The sequence below is a fragment of the Callospermophilus lateralis genome, chromosome 14 (assembly GCF_048772815.1).
Source record: "Callospermophilus lateralis isolate mCalLat2 chromosome 14, mCalLat2.hap1, whole genome shotgun sequence".
In the NCBI taxonomy this organism is placed as follows: Eukaryota; Metazoa; Chordata; class Mammalia; order Rodentia; family Sciuridae; genus Callospermophilus; species Callospermophilus lateralis.
Window position 1 is genome coordinate 93,408,422 of NC_135318.1, and position 22,187 is coordinate 93,430,608.

At 45.6% G+C, this 22,187-nt stretch overlaps 1 protein-coding gene across 3 annotated transcripts in view; it reads right to left on the reverse strand.

The window, feature by feature from the left end:
• LOC143637920 (nephrocystin-1-like) overlaps positions 1–22,187 on the reverse strand; it is a 47,397-nt gene that overhangs the window by 10,027 nt on the left and 15,183 nt on the right. Inside the window, exons 7-16 of one of the 3 annotated variants that reach the window (XM_077105255.1) lie at positions 20,954–21,045; positions 20,609–20,651; positions 19,590–19,674; positions 17,564–17,658; positions 15,673–15,801; positions 10,414–10,488; positions 8,634–8,744; positions 7,346–7,428; positions 5,159–5,235; positions 3,848–3,947 (exon numbers count right to left, since the gene is read on the reverse strand). In XM_077105255.1, the coding sequence (XP_076961370.1) occupies positions 3,848–3,947; positions 5,159–5,235; positions 7,346–7,428; positions 8,634–8,744; positions 10,414–10,488; positions 15,673–15,801; positions 17,564–17,658; positions 19,590–19,674; positions 20,609–20,651; positions 20,954–21,045 (890 nt within the window). Of the gene's footprint in view, positions 1–3,847; positions 3,948–5,073; positions 5,236–7,345; positions 7,429–8,633; positions 8,745–10,413; positions 10,489–15,672; positions 15,802–17,563; positions 17,659–19,589; positions 19,675–20,608; positions 20,652–20,953; positions 21,046–22,187 lie in introns of those variants that run through there. The other 2 variants (XM_077105256.1, XM_077105257.1) reach the window with 2 other exon arrangements.

Sequence of the window (22,187 nt, forward strand, 5' to 3'; positions counted from 1 at the left end):
GGAGCAGCCGCTGCCCTCTTCGAAGCCACTCAGGTTCCCACGTCTACTCCTGACCTACGTACGAGTCGCAGACTGGCAGCCTCAGTGCCCCATGTGCACCCAGCAGTCGTGCTGTGACTCCAGGGGCTGCTCTGCCTCCGGCCCCTGTGGCCCGTGTTCCAGCTGCTGCTGAGTAACAGTGGTCGCTGTGCTGCACAGGGGAAGGGTGGAACCCTCCTTCCTTCCTTCCTTCTCACCCCCTCGTTTGCTGCCCACCTCTCTGTTCATCTGTCTGGCAGGCACGGCACTCCCACAGCGGGCACGCCTTTCCTTCTGGCACCTTCCCACTCCATGAGGCAATGCTGCTTAACTTTTTTTTTTTTTTTTAATTCCTTTAGAGAAACCTCCTGATTTTTCCAAACCTAAGATGGCCAGAAAGTTCTGTGTCACCAAAGGTTAGCTGAGTTGAAGAAGTAAGAACATATCCTCTTGACCTCGCACGGGGACCAGCAGTCTCTGGTGGCAGAGGTGCTGTGATTGGGGTGAATGGGCCTCAGATAGGCCATATCCTATTTATTTTTAGCAGTAATATAACAGCATTAAAAGAGAGGAAAAGAATGCATCAAAAAGGCAAAGGGAAGTCCATTTCCAGCACCGCCACACACACGTGCACATAGCTTGCTTCTATAGGCCAGCGCTTCTTGGTGCTCAGAACTCAAGAGTTCAAACTCGGAGCTTCCCCTCCCCTAAGGGGCTGAGAACCTGATCTCTGCAAATTGAACCCTTTGTATAAGAGCTCCAGAACGAGAAGGGTAATTCCTATTTAACCCTGAGATCAAGGCTAAACAATATAGAGCACTAAGTTAGATCTGGAACAGTTGCAGAGTCAGAAAGCCAAGCCTTGGGGAACCTGAGACACCTGTGTGCTCCCTGCCACACTGACAGCTCCCCCCAGCCTGTCCCAGCCCAGCTAGCTCGCTGAACAGTCTGCTGGGCCCCTGCGCAGGACCCTGGAGCTCTCTCCAAGAAGCACGGGTCTGCCCGGCTTCACCTGCATTTTCAAGGTCTCCTGACACCCACAGGCTACACTCATGTAAGGCTGTGGGCTGGGCAGCTAGGGCCCTAGGGGACGATGGGCTCTGAGACAGACACTGGGCTTCCTGCTCTTGGCGCTGCTGCTCCACTGTTCTGTGCTCGCTGGCGTCCTGGAAAGACCCCTCCTGTCTCCTGTGAGCAGAGACTTGGCTGAGCCAAGGTGGAGCTAGTAGGCAGGGCAGGTGGGGCTGGAGGTGGATGCACCTTGGAAAGAGAGGAGGGGGCTGCAGGTGCCACACTCGTTCCCTTCTCTCTGCAGGTAGCAGTATGGGTGGCGAGGATGCCCAGTTGGGTCAGTCCTGCCTTTGCCCCTCCAGGTGCTCAGGCAGGGCAGCCACATCCTAAAGCTCACATCCAGCCTCTGACCTTGACCTACGTACACCGCAGCCCATGGTCCACGGCTGTGGAAAGGTCTAGGGCCTCTGGCTTCACTGCATGGCCTGCTGTCGGTGAGCCAGACTGTCCCTGGGTCACACCAGCAGGGTGCCCAAACCCACCCTCAGCATCACCAGGGCGCACATGGCAGGATCCCGCCATGTGCAGAGGCAATGGCAGGACAGCCCTCAAGTCTGGGTAAGTGGCAGGGGCGGCAGCAGCAGGGCTCCTGAGAGGCGTGCTCTGACACCAAAGGTCTGGGTGCCCGTGTACACTACATTCAAGCGAGAGCCTCAGTCCCTGAGGTTGGGGACAAGGACCCAGGGCCTTCTTAGTAACCCAACACACAGAAGAGTGCTCCTAGTCTCATCCACCCCTGGCACCACGGTCAAACCTGACCTTGAGATGGTGAAAGGACCTAAAAGCTAGTATCTGGAGCCACAGAAACTGCCGGAAGCGCTGCACTGACAGGGCTGCATGGGTGCCCTGGGTTCCCGGAGGAGCGGGAAGGCCCTCTCATCCCTCCAATCAGTTAACACCTGTTTTAAATTCCTCAATCCTACCAGCTGTGTTGTACCTCTTCATTGAACAAATTTCAGGATACGGCACCATGTATCTACCTGGTGTGCACTGACATTTATTTGGATATAAAATAATTATGATATAGATAATTATAGCCAACACCATTGTGTTTCCCTATAGCCAGGGACTATAAATATGCACTAAGTGTTTTATATACTTGCTTTCAATTAAACCTCATTACAGCTGGAGGGAACTGATATTGCTATTATCCCCATTTTAAAGAGGCAGCCACTGAAATCCCAAGAGAAGGTTACGTGACTATAGGGCATCGAGTGAGAACTGGAAGCTCTGGGATCTCCCCAGGAAAAGGCAAATGAAACCACGGTGAGAAACTGCTGTTTACTTTTTAAACTGGTCTAAACAGAAAACCATACCATATGCTGCCAAGAACACAGAGTCACTGAAACCCGTGCACAGTGAGGGTGAGACGGTCAATGGCACAGGCGTTCAGGGAAGCAGCCAGACCAACACCAGATGTCCCGGCAAACCCTCTGCTAGGCAGTCCTACTTGAGATGTAGGTAGCCTCACGTCCACGCATGCAGAAACGTATATGCAAATATTTAGAGCAGGTTTATTTATAGTTACCCAAACCTAGAAAAACCCAAATGACCACCAACTAGAGGATGATAAACACATGGTGGCATGTCCATCAAATGCAGCAGTTACCATTTAGAATGAACAGGAACAAATCACTTAACACAGGCAACAGTGTGGACGAGCCTCAGATGTATGATGGTCAAAGACGCCAGACTCGCAGGCCGCATGAATCCACCTACGGCATCTGGGAAAGGCCAAAGTGCTGGGGAAGAAAACTGAGGAATGCTTCCCCGAGGCCGGGGCTGGGAGCTGACCACAGAGGGACAAAAGAGAACCTCTGAGAGCAAAGGGAGTGCTCTTTGGATTGTGGTGATTGTCACGTGATCGGTACATTTGTCAAAACTCCAGGAACTGCAACCCCCAAATCATAAATTTTACTGCATGCAAGTCAAACCTAAATAAAACTAACATTAAAAAAAAAAATTCATACTGTAGTGACTTGGCCACATCAGTGTTTATGGCAGCTCAATTCACAGTAGCCAAGCTATGGAACCAACAGATGAATGGATGAAGAAAATGTGGTATCTATACACACAACAGAGCATTACTCAGCCTAAAGAAGAATGAAACTATGGCATTTGCCAATAAATGGATGGAACTGGAGACTATCATGCTAAGTGAAATATGCTAGTCAGTCCCCAAAAAACAAAAGGCCAAATGTTCTCTCTGATAAGCAGATGCTAACACACAATAAGGGGAGGGGAGGGAAGAAGAAAAGTTCATTGGATTAGACAAAGAGGAATGAGGGGGAGGGAGAGGGGCTGGAAATAGGAAAGACAGCAGAATGAGTGGGACGTCACTTTCCTGTGTTCATATATGAACCCACGACCAGTGGAACTCCACACTATGTACAACCACAAGAATGGGAAGTCGTACACCATGTATGTAGGATATGTCAAAATACATTCTCCTGTCCTATAAAACCAAAAAGAACAAGTGAAAAAAGATTTCCCTGAAGATAGGCCCAGGCATTGGTCAGTCTCATTTGTTCAAAAGTTGCTGAAGGATTTATTACCAAGTCTGTCACTTGAGCTAAGTGGTAAAGAAGAGTAAATGATGCTAAGCTTTATTATTTTTCTATTTCTCTTCTGTTCTTTGGCAAAAAATAATTAATGGGGGAAAAAGTAACTGACAAGAGACAGCCAAGCAGGGGGGACCCAAGGCAGATGCGACCTGGGGCCGAGTGCCCGCGGGCACTGCCTGGGAAGCAGGACGCACCTGAGCATGCTCCGCGACCTTTGGGTGAGAGACCTCAGTTTCACCAGGAGTTGAGGCTGCCTCCGCATGGTCATCATCTGCTGGAAAACACTGCCTTGCGCTGTCAAAACAGAAACAGACCCACAGCTGTCAGCGCTCGGAACGGGCGTTTGGTAAGACTATTAAGTGAGAGGTCAGCAAACTGGTGGTTACAGCAGGCAGGAGGCGCCCACACCCCTCCGGCTGTCAGAAGAGATCGGGCGGTGACAGCAACCTGGGGCCTCCCTACAGCACCCCCTGGCCACTAGGGCAGATAGCCGCAGCAGCACACAGAGAAAGGGGGAAGGGCACATGCGGCCCCAGGAAGAAGCACCTGCACCCCAAACCCCAACTCCTTCCTGTTTCCAGGAGGAGAGAGCCTGGCACCGGGGCAGCAGCCAGGGTTGGTGTCCTGGACCACACAAGGACGGGAGGGCTGAGGCGTGCGAGGGGGCTCCAGCCGTCAGCCCGTAGCTCCCCGAGGGAGGGCCCATCTGTGCTGCCCTCCACTCCCTTCCCTAGTGTCCCCTGGCCAACAGACATACTGATGGGTGCTCCATCTTCCTGGAGGGTGGCTGGAGGGTGAGGTGGCATGCATGTCACGATTTCAATGCCTACACGCCCTGACCCTGAAATGGGCCATCTCTGAGGCAGCCGGCTTCACTCACTCTGTACCTGCCACAGCATCAGCTCAGCGTTCAGCGACAGAACTAACGCAGGGCCCCATTTCTCATGATTTTCAACATTATAGTCTTACATGTGCTGCCAAAATAATAATCACTTAGATAAAAATGACTAAGATCACATCACCAAATGGCACAGCTTAAAACATGTGAATCCAAGTAGAAACTGTCATGCTTACTGGAATATGGCTGCCTTCTCTGAAGCCTCTGGCATTTGTTTCATCTTTAAGGAAGAGGAGGTGCCACGGTGTGGATCTGAGGTGTTCCCCAAAGGCCCACAAATTAAAGGCTTGGTCACCAGCCTGTGGCACCGAGGGAGAAGGTGTGGGACCTATAAGAGATGGGGCCTTATGGGAGGAGGCTAGGACACTGGTCAGTTGAAGATACTGGGCCCCAACCCTTCCTCTGAGTCCTGGCAACCATGAGATGAACAGGCCTCCTCTGCCATGTGCTCCCACCATGACGTCACAGGCTCAAAGAACCGGCCAAGCAATCATGGACGGAAACCCGTGAAGCAAAATAAACCTCTTTCTTCTGAAGTTGATTATCTCAGGTACGTTGTCACAGTGACGGAAAGCTGACTGACAGAAGGCAGCGCCCCACTGCGTACCTCTTCTGGACACTGAAGGGTCCACTTCAACACCTTTTTCATAAGGAGTGCCACCATTCAAGAAGAGCTCGTAAGTTCTGTGAAAGAATAACATACTATGATGGCTGCGCATGGCGGGCATTCCGTAGACACCCGAACCAGAAGTGAAACATTTTTAGCACAAATGTATTCATTCTATTTATGTCTCATTGATGAATGAGAATGACAGTGTCGACCCTTCCATGGGGTGTCATCTCAGCCAAGAGACTCTGTCCCAAGCTCAACCCAGGAAATGTATTTATACGAAAATGAGAAAGATTACTTTTTGTTATTAAGATGGGCCTGAGGCTGTAGCTCAGTGGTAGAGCACTTGCCTTGCACACGTGAGGCACTGGGTTCGGTCCTCAGCACCACATAAAAATAAACAAATAAAAATAAAGATGTTTTGACTTGAATGACTTGTTAATAGCAAGTAATTACTGTTTTTAAATGTGTTGAATCAATATTTGAAATTAAGCCATTATGAATTTATATGATTTTTAAAATAAAACAGTAATACAGATCGTTGTAAAATGTTGTAATGGGGGCTGGGGTTGTGGCTTGGAGGTAGAGCGCTTGCCTAGCATGCGTGAGGCACTGGGTTCGATCCTCAGCACCACATAAAATAAAAAATAAAGATATTGTGTTTACTTATAACTAACAAATAAATATTTAAGAAAAATGTTGGAATGGCATAGACAGGACACGTAAAAAGTGAAAAATTCCTCTGTCCTTCCCCCTAGTTCAGTAAGTCTCCTGCCCTGTCACCCACCCTGTGACTCCCTGTGCCTCATAATACACATCAGAATGCTTCCCTATCGACCGAGCTCCACCTCCTAGGAAATAACTGGGACCTCACTTTGCCAAGGTGGAATTTTGGATGTTTCCTTATTTTTTTTTCTTCTAAGTATAAATGAAAATCCTGAACATATTTTTTAAAGAATCATAAGAAACTTGGGTTTCTGTATTAACTCCTGATAACAGGGCGCCCTCCTGCTCCGGCTAGGATGAGGCTAGAAACTAGGGTTCAGAACTTTCACGTCTGCCCAGTGGTAAGGAGGCTGTGCAGGGCATGTTATCCAAGTTAATCCTCACCAGGAGCTTGTGGGGTAGGAATTATTCCCCTAGATTAAAGGTGGGGGGAATTTGGATACTATGGCGCATACCTCCTGTTATACAGGCAGTGTGGGACCCAGCACCCTGAGTTTCTGTAATGACAAATTTAGGATCTTGATCCCCATCCTCCCTACTGCTTGTCCATCTGTAGCCCTCTGTGAATGTCTTGTTTATATCCTAGACTTAGATCTTTATTTTCCCCATTTAAATATTCATATGAGCTGGGTGAGGAGGCACATGCCTATGATCCCAGTGACTTGGGAGGCTGAGGCAGATAGATCACAAGTTCAAAGCCAGCCTCAGCAACTTAGTGAGGTCCTAAGCAACTCAGCGAGACTCTGTCTCAAAATAAAAAAATAAAAAGGGCTGGAGATGTAGCTCAGTGGTTAAGCACCCCTGGGTTCAATCACTGGAACCAATAAATAAATAAATAAATATTCAGATGATCTTTTACTTATTAATTTTCAAGGGCTCTTTTTACATTAGGGCTAACAACATTCCAACTTTGTGGTATGCATGATGATATTTGCTTCTAGCTTGCATTATGCTTTTAAAGTTAAAATTTGCTTATAGGAGGGCTGAGGCTGAGATAGAACACTTGCCTAGCAAGTGTGGGGCCCTGCGTTCAGTCCTCAGTACCACATAAAAATAAATAAATAAAGGTATTGTGTCCAACTACAACTAAAAAATAAATATTAAAAAAATTGCTATAATTTCAATGTCCTACACAGATTCGCAGAGGACCTGGGGACCCTGGACTTAGCTTTCGCACTGTTTTCATCATGGTGGAATGTGCCAGTACTTCAGGGAACAGTCCCAGCAGACAGACAGTGCAAGCATATTCTAGAACACGTCCTATGTGTCCTTCTTCCTCTCTGGGTGAGAGTGCGTGTGTTGCTTTCATATTTTACTTTATACAACACTAAAATCAACATTAAAAGCCCTCGCCCCAAAAGCTGTTGACATGCCAACAGAACAAATCTGAGTTCCTTGATCCTAAAAAAAGAACTTCTACAAAATCACACAACTGCTAGGAATACACAGCGCACTTACTTTGCTGGTATTGGAACGCCACTGGCATCGAAGAGCCTGAGAAACACCCAGCCGCAACTTAACTCTCCTCTCTCACCCGTTGACTAGGAAATAAAACAAGTCTGAGAAACAACATCTGAACGAGTCAAATTATAAGCACATGCAAGCCCCTGAAAGGAACAAGGCCAGTATCCCCCCTTAGGGCTAAGCAGTTCTGCCCCAGAAAATAAAATGAAACGTGGTGGGTCCCACGGTAGAGCAGAGGTGGCACTTTAAGTGATGCTCACATTTTGTCAAAATTTCCCTTGAAAATCCCTGAAACTGATGATGTGCCAACAGGTGCCTCAGGAGCTGAGCACTTCCTGTGGCATCACCCAGAGGCACATGGGTGCTCCTGGATCAGCAAGCTCTGTCCCCCTGCAGTGGACTGTGGGGATTCAGCATGCAAAGGCCTTGACACCTGGAAGTCTGCCCCACTGTTCACTGCCAGAGGCCACTGGGCCTGGCTCCAGGCTGCTCCTCTCCTCGCTCTGACTCATCTGCGACTCCCCTGGGTGTACTTGTCCTAAAGAAACGCGGGATGATGCAGTACACAGGGTACCTGTGGTGGCTCTGGGCTACGAGGGGCCGGGTTCCTATACTGCATTCAGATGCTGCTAGGGGGTGGGAGATGGGGGGCTGCTAGCACAGCCACACCTCAGCTCCAGCAGTTCACATGACACCATGCTTCTGGTGTTCTCTGCACAGAACCGCCACTTGGCCAGGTCTCACAATAAGAATTGCTGACTGTAGGGCCAGGTGCACTGGGTCCTGGGGTTGGAGTGCCACGGTGCTTCTGATCACTTTCTGAAAACCCCTTCTGTTCTGAATTTCCGTTCTTTAGGAGCTCTGGCGTTCACTGGTGCTACAACATGTAAGCAGGTCCTGTTCATCTTAAATGCCACTGAGAAAGCAGCACTGCCTAAGAATCATGAGCACTGCCAGCTCGCTCTGCCAGAGATGAAAATCCCACCCAGGGAGACCCACACTCCGGCACTCATTTTTTTTTTTTCCTTGTATTGGGAACTGATCCCAGGGGTGCTTCACCACTGAGCCACATCCCCATCCCTTTTACTTTTTTATTTAGAGACAGGGTCTCACTAAGTTGCTTAGGTCCTCTCAAAGTTGCTGAGGCTGGCTTTGAACTTGCCATCTTCCTGCTCAGCCTCCTGAGTCGGTGAAATCACAGGCCTGCACCACGGCACCTGGCCTGCCAATTCCCTTTTAACTGGTATATTATAAAGTGACATTTATATTGCGTCTGACATACATTGCGAATATAAGAAATTCCAAGTTCAAATAATATTCCCAGGTCTGGAGATGAAGAATTGGACCTGATAAAACAGTCGCCATGGAGCAAGCATGGCAAGATGCCAGTGACCTGGAACAATAAAGAAACGTGGGTTACTGACCACAGTGCACAGTGGGAAGGGGCGGTCTGCCCCGTCCAAGGCACAAGGCTTGTGCCTCTGCATTACCACAAAGGTCTCTTAAGGAAAGTTAAGAGCAGACGGACTGACCCATCCACACCACTGACTTGGTAAACACACTCAGCTCCCTTGTTGAGGGAAACATCTTTCTCTTCACTTACTTTTCTCCGAGCAGGGCTAACATACAACGTGTGCGGCAAACCGCCCCCGAGGTGTTCGAGGCCCACTTGGCATATGTTATAAGGTTTTTATGCCAATCACTGTTCATTTTAAACAGAATTGAGTGGCTGGGCACACACGTCTGCTGGGCTTTCCTGATGCCTTCCTGGAACAGGCCCCCTCCCCTTGGGCTCCTCCTACCCCTCTCCGTACACAGCACATCCTCCCTTTCTTGCCTATAAAACCCTACCCAGTCTTTAAGGTCTAGTTTTCTTTTACAAAACCTCCTGAGGCTCAAGGGCTAGAATTAACTTCCCCCTCCTCTGTGTTTCCCAAAGCACTTGGAGCCCCATATCCTCACAGCCTGCCTGAGCCGGAGTAATCCATAGTGCCCGCCCCACAGGGCAACTCTAAGGATTGAATAAAGCGGGGACCCAAGGGCCTGTGCGTGGCTAGAGCATCCTAAGTAGAGAGCATTCTTATTATTTGCAGCTGTGTTTCTTCCCCACTGACATACAAGTAAACCCTCATGCACCTAGGAACAATGTGGGCACGTAACGGATGCCTCCGTTCATTCAGGAAGGTGACAAGCACTTAGTTATTCCTCCCAAAGCTCACCTTTATATCCTGAGAAAGCATGACACACAGCTGTGCGTCACAGAACTGTAAAATGACAGGCCCAAAGATATGTGGTGTGTCTCCCTGGAGGCAGGGAGGTCAGGAGGTCAGGAGGCCACGCTCACTTTCAGGCATTGTGCTGTAGTCAAGCAAGGATGCCTGCAGCACCCAGAGAGCAGCGGGCCTTACTCACAGCCAGTGCCCTCTCGATGAACCCCCATTTGTGTTAAGATCTTTATTAGGAGAAGGGTAATTAGGGTGCAGTAATAAAGGGAGTTAGTTGTGGGAGGGAAGTAAACACTCAAGTAATGAAACCTGGGGGTGGAAGTAGGTGAACTACAGACAATTCGTATTATAAAAAGAACAGAGAGACATCTTGGATTCACTAGCATCCATCCCTACGAGCCTGACTCAGTGGTATAAACCTTAACCTCATTCCAGTTCTGACAGTCTGGAGTGTACTGGTTCTTTAGGCGTCACCTTTCATTCATCAGAGGAAAACACAACTGTCATTAGTGCAGTCGTAAGACTCCATTTCTGAAAAAACACTTCACTTCCTAAATTTTATCTTCTTGTCTGCATTTTTCATCAAATGGGCATTTCCTAAAATTTAAATCCAATGAATAGGATGATTCATTGGAATTATAACCTTGGTGGGTCAGAAACACAAATAATTTTAATCAAAGTCCTCCTAGAACAGTAAAGAATCTAAGGGTTCACATGAGGCTCCATGTGTTCTGTGCTAAATGTGACGCCTCCACAGCCTCGTCTCAGGTCTTAACTGCTGACCGCCCAGGAGGAAAGAAGGGTGTTTCCCGTTCTGCTACTCAGCAGATTTCTTACCTGGGGAGAAAAGGTCCAGGTTTTGGGCTTTTTGGGTTGCCACGTGGCCCTCACAGTGTGAATGTTGCTCAGGACCTGAAAGATTTTCCGATTTCAGATCAGGCTGTAGGAAGTTCTTTGAAACATCACCCTTCCGAGTCCCAGATAATTACCAGTGGCTATATTGGTCAGGGCAGAGGGAGAGGAAGGGGTTCCATTTTTTATTTCATGCAGTTCTGTAAGATCTGGGTTTCTTTCTACATCCAATATAGTATGCATCTAACTTTTCAAACAGTGAAAACAAGAGTCCCAATACTTCTTAATAAAACAATGAAGGAACTGATAAAATAGATTCAGATTTGTGCTCTTGTGACAGTAATAAACCATATCAAGTGAATACTCAATATCTGAGATATGCTTACTAGAAGAGGAAGTGACACTTCAGGTAGAAACTCAGAAGCCTACAGGATTAAAATAGAAGATCTAACCCTTGTGTCATCGGAGTCCCAGAGGAGAGGAGTTTAAAAGGTACTGTAGGAAATAATGGCTGAAAAATCCCCAATTTCAGCCAGACAGAAACCTACAGATTTAAGAAGCTGAGCAAATTCCAAACAGGGGAGACCCAAAAGGGTTTGTGCCAGGTACACCACACTTCTAAAGTAAACAGGAAAAAAAAAAAAAAAACAAAAAAACCCACTGAAGGTAGCAAGAGAGAAAAACAGCCAGGTTAAGCCAGAGGAATGACTCAGATGGCAGTGAGTGTCTCAGCAGAAACCAGAGGCCAGGAAGAGGTAGCACCACGTTGTTTAAGTGGTAGACGAAAAGAACTGTCAACCCAGAGTCCCACATCTAATGGAAAGGTCCTTTAGGGAGGAGGGGAGACAGATACTCAGATAAAGCTAGTTTAAGAGAATCTGTCACCCTGAAAGGATGGTTAAAGGACACTCTCTGTACAGAAGGGACAACAATCTAAAGAAGGAATCTTGGAACATCGGGAAGGAGATCAATGGGAACAGTAAAGATCTGACTAGATACTACAAATTTTCTCAGTGGATGGTTGAAGCAAAAATTGTAAGACTGGGTGATGTGGTTTCAGTGTATGTACAGGAAATGTGCAAGCCAGTTGTGAGTGAATGAGGACAAAGAGAATTAGAGAGAGGGACAGTCTCTGCCTCTCTCTCCAACCAGAACACTGCCTGTGTGTTCAGCTGGGTGTGTAAAATGACACCAACAGCAAGCACCCAGGAAGCCACCCAGAGAGACCACTCGACACCACGTATAATTCAGAACGGAGTTCTAAGAAACGTCCAAGCCACACGCAAGAAGGAGGAAAGAGAACAGAGGACAACAGGGAGAGAGAACAAAGCCGGACTCCCTCCCAGCCCTAGAAAATAAAACAACAAAAAAAAAAAGCAGGCAACAGACCCAGAGGCTTGAGGCTCCCCCCAACGCTGCAGGTGTGGGTACTCCTGCCCTGTGAGGACTGTGGGTGCTGGGAGGGCATCCTGGAGTGGCGCTGCCCAGGCTTGACAACAGAGCTTTTCATTTGTAATAGGCTAGATTTGTTAAAGAAGCCTTCAAAAAGCAAATAATGCATTTTTCTAACTATTAAATGTGATGTAAAACTTCTCAATTTCCAACTCTGATAAAAATTAATTTCATTAATGAACTTCTAGGATCTGGATATAAAATGAATCCCATATTTTCATGTTATTAAAGTGAAATTCTAGTTTTTGTTTCCTGTTCTCATGCGAGAACAGGAGAGTACAGCAGGTTCTCTCTTCTTGGTCACTGCTGACACCTCCTGGCGCGTTTGCAGTGGTGCTTTTGTGCACAGTAGCCCTCTGGTCATCCTTACTCCAAGTTCAGGTGGAAGAAAACCACCAGGGCAGCGCCACACCCAGTCCTCCCTACCTGTGTGCGTGTGACCACGGTCTATCCAGGAGTGGATGTCTGAGACCTACTGCCTGCTCCACACCGGCTCTCCCTCCACCCTCCACACTCAGCCCACCACCAATCCCGTTGGTTCCCGCCTCCTGCATCTCCCCCCATCTGATCTCCACCCAAGCTGTAATCGTCATCACTCTTTTGGTTGCACTTATTATGCTCCATGTGTTGTTCTCCGTGCTTTACTTATATTAACCCAGTTTCCTCGCATTGATCCCAGGAGGTACAAGAGGAGGAGCCTGAGAGCAAGGTCAAGGTCCCATGTTGTGCAAATGCCAGCGTCAGGGGCAATCCTAAGCAAGCTGGATCCAGATTTTGCTTCTTGAAGATGATGCCTGTTGTCCTCTGCCTGCCATGCTGTGCCACGGCCCTGCCCCCAGTGGTCCACTTGAGTCCCCTCTGGCTGCCCTCTAATCCATTCTTCGGAGAGGAGCCAGAGATCTTTCTAGAACATGAATCTTATCATGTTACCTCCTTCAGTGCCCTCTGCTGTTTTTAGGACAGACGCACACTGCTCCTCACACTGTCTGCCTTCCAGACACTCACTGTCAGGATTCCACACTGACGGCCACCCTGCTCCCCCTGGAGTCCCCTCCCCAGAGGGCCTCTGCCTGCATGTCCATGGAGGCCTGGGGCTCCTCAGCTCAGGGGGTGAGGCCGTGAGGAGCTGTCCTGTGGCTCCCACCCACTCTGGGAACCCCTCTAACTAGGCTTTAGCTGACATCTACCAGACTGTTTCACTTCCACTTTGTGTTTAGTACAAAATATTTTCTAATTTCCCTTTGACTCATTGATTATTTAGAAATCTGTTAATTTCCAAGCATTTGAAGACTTTGCCCATGGATCTTTCTGTTACTGATATCTAGCTTAATCTCATGTGCTCAAAGGCCATACGGTACATGGCTCTCAACTCTTTTAGACTCGTTTGGGTTTACTTTCTGACCCAGGTCCGCCTGTGTAGACTGGTGGATATTCCACATGCACTTAGAATGTGCTTCTTACTGTTTAGAGGTGAAGTGCTGCTCAATACTGATTCTACCTAGTTTGTCAATAGGTTAATCAATTCCTAATATCCTTTCTCATCTTCTGTCTGCTTGTTCTATATTCCTGAGAGAACAGTAGTGAAGTTTCCAATTATAATGGTGGCTTTTCCCATTTCTTTTTTCAGTTCCATCAATTTTTAGGTCATGTGTTTTAAAGCTCTAACATGGGGTGACTGGGTATGTATCTACTTTGACCTTTTTTTTTTTTTTTTTTAATGCACTGGGGGTTGAACCCAGGGCCTTGCAGATGCCAGACAAGTGCTCAACAACAGAGCCACATTCCCAGCCTGACATTAATATCTTGAATAGTGAACCCTCGTCCCTTTAACTTACCTTTTCTATTTAAGGTGGGCTTTTTGTATGGAGCATCTAAGTGGGTCTCTCACTGTAAATTCTGACTTACATTCCCCTACATGTTAGGTATATTTTTATATGCCTCTTGGTTTCTCATGTTTTCTTTTTTGAAGGGCCTGTTCAAGTTTTTGCTCATTTAAAAAACTGAGTTATATTTTTATTTCTTAGCATCCTTGACTTGTTCTTAATCTTAGACTAAAAAAAAAAAAATTCTACATTTCACTGTCAATGATAGTAATTTAGGTTTTTCTTGTTCTTTATAAATTTGAAGAAGTTCTCATCTGTTCCTAGTTTGTAGATAATTTTTTAAAACTCGTGAATGGACACTGGAATTTGTCAATGTTTTTTCTATGTTTATTGAGATGTTCACATGATTTTTTCTTGTCTACTAATATGATGAAATAACATCACAATTTCGCATGTCCAATGCTGGCTGCACAGGTATGTACATCTGAACATGGGGAGAAATTCCAGCTGGTTGTGACCTACTGTCCTTTCTATAAATTGCTAGATCCAACTTGAGAATGTTGTTTAGGATTTTAGTTTCTATATTCATGAAGGATACTGGTCTTATAATGTCATCATTTGGTGTCATGTTTTTCCTAGATTTAGGAAATACTTTAGGGAATGTTTTCTCCTTTTCTATTCTTTGGAAGAGTTTGCATAAGATGGGTATTATTTCTTCCTTAAATGTTTGCAGGAAGTCACTAGAGTGAAGCCATAAGGACTTGGAGTTTTCATTGTAGGAAGTTTTTTAATTGAAGTTGTATTTTCTTTAAAAGAGAAATTCAAATTTTCTATTTCTTCTTATGTCAGTTTCAGTAAATTATGGTTTTTTATAAAATTATCTATTTCATCAATGTTGTCAGATTTACTGGCATATAATTCCTTATAATATCCCTTATTGTCCTTAGTGTCTGCAGGATCAGTAACGATGTTTCTATTTCAATGGGAGATATTGATAATTTGTTTTCTTCCTTTTTTTTTTTTTTTTGTACCAGGGATTGAACTCAACCACTGAGCTACATCCCCAGCCCTGTTTTTTGTTTTTTTTTTGTTTTTGTTTTTTTTTAAATTTAGAGTGTTGCCTAGTACCTCACTGTTGCTGAGGCTGGCTTTGAACTTACGATTCTCCTATCTCAGCCTCCAGAGCTGCTGGGATTACAGGTGTGCATGTGCCATCTCACCCAGCTTTCTTTCACTCTTTTTAAAGTATCTTGGTCAGTCTTTCTGGGCATCTTTCAATTTTATTAATCTCTTCATTCAAAGAATCAACCTTAATCTCCATTGATTTTCTCTTCTGTCCATCTGTTTTCTATTTCATTAATTTCTACTCTTTGTTATTTCCTCTTTTCTACAATCTTAGGTTTAACTCACTCTTCAATTTCTAGTCTCTTAAGTTCCCAGCTTAGATCACTGATTTTAAACCTTCCCTCTTTCTAGTATATGCAATTAAAGCTACGAATTTCTACCTAAGCACCACTTAAGCTACATCTCATGAAAGATATATTATTTTTTTAGAAGTCATTCAGACTATCATTTGGTATTAGGTAAAAAATGGTCTTTTAGGAATCACGGAAGAGCTGAGTAGAAAAGGATTCCAGGAGACCTCACGGGAGATGGCGATGCTCCATATCTTGACTGGGGAGCTAGATATACATTGCATTTTCAAAAATGCATTGCTCTATCCTTAGACCTGAACTGTACACAATACTAGAAGACAGGTACCAGTCCCTCTCATAAGTGAAGAAATCTAAGGCCCAGATGGGTTAACTGTGTGTGTACCAACATCAGACACATAGCAACTGAAGAGCCAGGGTTAACCCACTGCAGTACCACGTACTCACACACACAGTGCACTCCACATTTAATATGTGGTATCACAGAAGGGCTTCTCTGTCATCCTGTGTGAGATGGTTCAACCCGGTGAGCTTACCTTACTGCCATCAAACAGACAGAGGCGAACATGTCTGCTGAGCACCTGGATGCTCGTTCCTGGGAGAGGAATCATCTTACAACTCCACAGGGTGAGGATTAAAGAAACACGACTTGGCCTTGACTTAATCTGAAAGAAAAATACAAAAACCTATTAATAGTAGTACAAATCCATTTCCAAAGCATCATTTGTAAAATATAGCTTAAGAAGATATACATAGAATACAAAAAGGAAAACTTTCACATGGATATACATACACAGAGTTTCAATAGTCTGTTCAAAATCAAACCCAGTTATTTCAGGTAAATTTTGCATAAAGTTATATTTGAAATATTTGCATTTTTTCTTAATCACTTAAAAACTTCAATGAAAAGACTACTAGTACTAGCAGGTAAAATATATGACCTGACCCTCGAATCACTGTATTCCAGTCTCCAGGTCCATTCCCATACGATGTGTGAAATTGTAGACAGTTGCCCTGGCATGACAACCAAGACACCTGGCATTAATGTCACCCAGCTACCTCCTCTTTGGCTTCTTAGATGCTTTGACATAGAATGTAATGTTTGGTCTGATTGTTCAAATCTATTTCACAGATAAAGGTCAGATTGTGAATAAATAAACTCACATTCTGTATTTTTATTTTTAAAGAACAGCTTCAATTAGCTAAATTTTACATTCTGCTTTACGATCACAAGCCTTTTCATTTAAATAATTTATATTGTTGCAAAAGATAAGATAATTTCAATAATCTGTCACATTTTTATTTCAGTAATGAGAGCTGGGTTTTTAGTTCCTGGGCACAAGTTCATGACATTAACTGTGATCTGCTCAAGCACTGGTGCACCAAGCAGCCCCTCTCTGCCCACTTGCAATACAGCACCTCCTACTAAGGCGCCAGTTGATGCTCAGGGTGAGAGGAATAGGGGCACCAAGTTCTGCACCCCCACTTCCTACCACCCTGGCCACCACTGAAGGGTAAAGTCAAGGTAAACGGGAAGGGAATGACATACTCTAATGCAGTTTATATCTGTTACAGGCAGATATAAAGTAGAATTAAAGATCAAGAGCATATTCTACTTCAAATACTGGGATAGCAAAAATCTTTTATTCTTGGTGGTACCCAAAAAGTGTGATCATGAAGTTCTGCCGACTTCTTCATTCCCACTCAACTAAGATCATGTCACTCTTATTCCTCCTGATGGAGCTGGCAGCTTCCCACTGCAAGAGATCTGAGATGAGCCGCTTGCAGAGAGCAAAGTCTGCTCAGCTCTTGGTCTCAGTCCATGGTCGCTTGGCTCCACTGTTTTGGGGCCAGTGGCGAGGCAGGGAATCAGAGCGGGGAGCACATGGTGGCGTGATGTGTCACCTCGCAGCAGCCAGGAAGCAGATGGGAGAGAGGCAGGGGCTGGGGTCCCACAATCCCTTCATGGGTGTGGCCCAGCCATGTAACTTCCTCCCACTAGGCCCCAGCTCCAGGTCCTACCACCTCCCAATAGCCCTCAGGCTGGCAGCAAGCCTTGACCCACGGGCCGTGGGGCATCTATCCAAAGCACAGTGCTGGCCAACACTGACTGCGTTCTCATACTCTGCCAGGCTCTGCCAAAGCCTTCGTAAATTCTCACAACCACTCGATGTTAGAAGGACTGTCATCCCTGTTCCCAGATGAAGACACTGAGGTAAAGCATGATGAACAGGGAGACTCAGTATTACGTCCTTTGTGGCGATGGGAGGAGGGCGCAACCGCTAAGAGAAACCAGAGTCAGGGGACCAAGTCTAGGTGCTGCCTTGGCTATGTGAACACCACTGGTTTAAAACCACATGTTACTCATGTGCTGGCCCCAGGACAACGGCAGCCAGGCTGCAGCTTCTCTGCTGTCGCTGTACTCACGGTGCCTGTCTTCGCGTCCCACATCAGATCTCTGAAGGCCAGCTGTGACGCTGTGAGCTCAGGTTGTAGAAAGTAACTTGCTCGAAACTGATTCCCTGAAAAAACAGCTTTCCTTTATTTTCTTATGAAAAGAAGAATGAAATTCAAAACCAAAAGTCTTAAGACATTATGCTACAAATTTAGGAAACAGATATTTCCAAAATGCCAAGGGGCTTACTAGCAACTTGCTTTCCAAGACAGACGAACCAAGATAAAATCATGTTCAAATTTTAAGATAAAAACTGATAAAAGACTAACTTAAGATAGTTTTAAGGAAGATCTTAAAGAGTTTAGACCAACAACATGCTTCATGATGAAGATGATTTATTCAAATATTTCTATAAAATGCAGAAATCTGTAACATTTTTATATATTTTAGAAAAAATACATAACCATTAGTTTTGCTTCTTTTTAAATTTTTTTTAGTTGTTGATGTAACTTTATTTTTATTTATTTATATGTGGTGCTGAGGATCGAACCCGGTACCTCACACATGCTAGGCAAGTGCTCTGCCATTCAGCCCCAGCCCTGCTTCTTTCTTCACATACATGATTTTAGTTGTAGAGGCATACAATACCTTTATTTTATTTATTTACTCTTCCGTGGTGCTAAGGATCGGACCCAGTGCCTCACATGTGCTAGGCAAGTGGTCTACACTGAGCCCGGCCCCAGAACCTAGTTTTACTTCTTAACACAAAAGTGCAGGAATACATCCACAAAATGCACGAGGACCTTTTCAGCACTGAAGCCAGCGAGGGGTAGGTCTCGTATTTGGGAACTTATAGTGGCACTTCTGCTATCAAGACCACCCAATGCAAGTGAACTCCCCCTCCACTCTGCCAAAAGGTCCTACACAGCACCGGAGATGGGTATGACCTGTCAGGAACGGAGCAGCCTACCTGCCCCCACCTCTATCCTGCTTTGGTGAAGAATTTTCTACTAAAAGTCTTTGATGTGTTCTGATATAAATAAAGCAAGCGCGGGCTCCATTCTTTGTTAGGAGCTAGACCCATCTGGTCAGCTTTGCCCATCGATGCCCCTGCTCTGAAACTGCTTTCCTGTGTTCTGAGGTCATCTCGTGGTACTTTTTTTAGCTGTTACTTCCCAGCCAGCCCATCCCTTCGGAGGGAAGCCATTCCCTTGCCCACGCGGGATATGGGAGATACATAAGCATTTTTATACTCCTCTTCCATAGTTTATCATGAAGAACATTTATTATAAAATCACTTATTTGTTTAAGAAATAATTTGAGTCCCTGCCCTGTGCCATGGGTTGTTCTAGGAGCTGGAAATGGAGCCGAGAGTCCTTGTTGACCTACAGCTAAGTAAAGGAAACAGAGAAGTAGGCACATGAGACTAGTGCGTGTGCTCACGGGGGTGGGAGGGAAGCTGCGCTGCTAGAGCGGGCATTGCTGCCAAGGTAGAAGGGACCCTGAGATTACAGGATGGAAAGGGGCAGCTGTTTGGGGAGGTCCAGGAAGAACCTTCCCAGCAGAAGTAACCTTGAAGTAGCCCTTCCACCCACAGTTAATGGCTCAGGCACATAGGAGCCAGCCTGTCCCTCATGACTCCCCTCCAAAATGAGCTTCTAGACAAAAGTTGCCAAGTACCGGGAAATTTAGGGATGAACAGGAATCAGAAAGCCCACTGGAGACGCTCTAGGAGAGCCCTTGCTGTGAAGAGGAGGAGAGGAAGGGAGGCTTCCTCGCTGGGACGGGATGGGCTGGTGGCACTGTGGTACGCTGCTCACAGTGGTGGCAGGGGAAGGCAGGGCAGGCAGGCTAGAGAAAAGGAAAGGGGTGGCGATTAAAGAGACTAGGGAAGGGCTGGAGCCCACAACACAGGTAAACAGATGGGCCTCTCATAGAACTGGGGTCCTTGCTTATGCTCCAAAGAGAAGTGAAACTCCGCACCTTCCTCAACTTGTTTTAGCTACCAAAGAAACATTAGCCTCCAAGCATGGCTGCAGAGGCCGAGCGCCACCGTACCTTCCTCCAGCAGCTGGGAGAGCATGGAAGGCCTGAAGCCTGCGGGAATAGCCCCCATGCTGGTTAACACATCCACGGTGTTCATCTGCCGAGGAGAGGACAAACAAAAGTGATCCATCCATGATTCCTCACCTCCCCACTATGTCCCTTCAGCACCACAGCAAGCACAACCCAACGGGAAAACACCACGTGCACATGTCGGGAAAGTGCTGCAACGTGACCCGATTCCTGAGAGGACATGGCCATCACTGGATCTGCACTCTCACAAAGACTTGGGGCCCACACAGTGCTGGGTGCAGAGCTTTGTGTTTCTAGATCAGCTGCTTCAAGTACATTCTGTCTGTAATGCTCCTGCTCCAGCCCCACCCCATACTGCACTGCCACTCAGCAGATGATACCGCTACTGACGCCCGAGGAGCTGTCAGGTGCTTTGCGTAAGTGCACCCCCACCCACCCGCACCTCGAGCATCTCCTTGGGAGTTAGAAGAGCAGTAAAAGGTCAGGAAGATGCTAACTGAACCGTTCATGGTGATTACTCACAGGGTGGAGAATTTTCATTTTGTCATGTCATTTTTTTAAAATGATAGGATTACAGACAGTGTCTTACCTTTCTGGGTTTTTCAGACTTTTCAAATAATAACTAAAATCTAATGCCAGCCTTTGCCAAAATAATAAATAATCTGGATAGGATCAATGAGAAAGATTCCGAGCTCTGAAATCACACCACGAATGAGATGATCTACTCTTCTTGTACAGAAGCCCTAATGAGAAATGCTGGTGGCAGCTCAAGTTTGCTAAGGCAGAAAGAGAAGCCTTCTGCCCTGCGCCTTCCACAACTGAGCCTAGGTAGATCTAGGCAGTCTCGAAGAGTCTCCATCCTGGTTTGAATCTGAACTCAACCGGAACTATAGATAATAACACACTAAGACATCCCAAATGTCTTAGTGTTTGCTAATATTTGCTAAAAATATTATAAGACATCAATATAAGGTATTATTAATAAGACAGCAGATACCAACCTCTGAGATAGCTTTTTGAACAGCACTGCAGTGGGTATCAGTTCTGGGGAGATGAAAGAGCAGGTAAGTGCAGGCGCAGCCTCTGCCCGTCACCACATGAACCAGAGAACAAGTACAAACACTCAGTAGATTCTGAAGACCAAACAATCTCTAGGCGAGTTGAAGCTAGAACTAAATGCACTAAAAATAATACAAAACTAAAGTAGCCATGACCTTTAAGTCAACAATAATATGAAAAGCTCTCTAGGTATAAGTTGACTCCATTTCAAGAAAATCTTGCATTATTTTAATAGTAAAAATAAATAAAAAGTCGGCAGAAGCTGCTCGCTCTCCGGCGCTCTATACCTCTGATCAGCTCCGGCTTCACTCGTCGTCCCCCTGGCGTCCTCCTCACTGCCCTCTTCACTTGTCGCCTGCTCCTCTTCTTTATCACAGGGCTGGAAAAGTGTTGAAACAGGAAGTGCTTTCCAACTAACACAAAAACCAACCAATAAAAATGCTACGACTTTCAGAAACTTTCAGGCACAGAGGGGAATTTAGTATGTGACAGGGAAAAAAATTTCAACCCATGACTGATAACTTCACTATGTGAAACAATGACAAAGACTAAAGTAAACAGCAATTTCACCAAAATAAATCCCAGGTAGAATTTATTCAAATGAAAAAAATTAAAATAATTACCTTTGATAGGAGAAAATAAATGTGGGGTAAAGCCCTTTGCAATTGATACCAAAATAAAAAAAAAAATCATAAATGGAAATGCTAGCAGATTTCACTAATAAAAAATACACGCAGCTGAAGGTCAATAAAGAAACCATTAACATCAAATTCTAAGGGTTAATTTTATAAAAAGCTCTTATAAATCAAGAAAAAAATCCATTTGAAAAATGGTCAAAGAAACTGAACTGGTTATCCACAAAGAAGAAATGCAAATGGTCGTAAATCATATGAAAGGATGCTCAGCCTCATTCGGAGTATCACAAGTGCAAATAAAAACTATGAGGCTGTTTTGTTGTTCACATTGGCAAAGGTTGAGAAAGAATGGTATTGGCCAGCCTCGGCAGATGCCTGGAGAAATAAGCACTCTTAACATCGGAGGCCATAATTTTGCAAAGACAAAATTGGCAAAATAAATCAAAATATAAAGGTGTAAACCCTTTGAAGCACTGACAAGCATGTAGGAATTCACCCAAGAGGAACAACCAAGAGTCTACAAAGAGGTACATGCAGACTGATCCAAACAGGCTGCAGGTGGCCACCCTCCACCTCTTCCTCTCTAGCAGAACCCCTGACTCATCGGGCCTGCTGAGACTACATCTGGCCAGACAGCCTCCCTTGCAGCTAGGTGTGGCCTGGGGACTAAATATGCTGGTCGTTGAGACGTGGCTGAAGTTTTCAAACTTCCAGAAAACTTTTTACCTCCTTAGATAGCAGCTCATATTTCTTGATTCTTTCCTCTTTTCCCTTTTGCTGTTCAGAATCATTAAAGAATTTGGCCACTGACTTAACTAAAGAGGTAACCCAGGAAGAGCTGCCTCACCTGGCGCTATGGAATTCCAGGTGGAGCCTGAACCAGCGC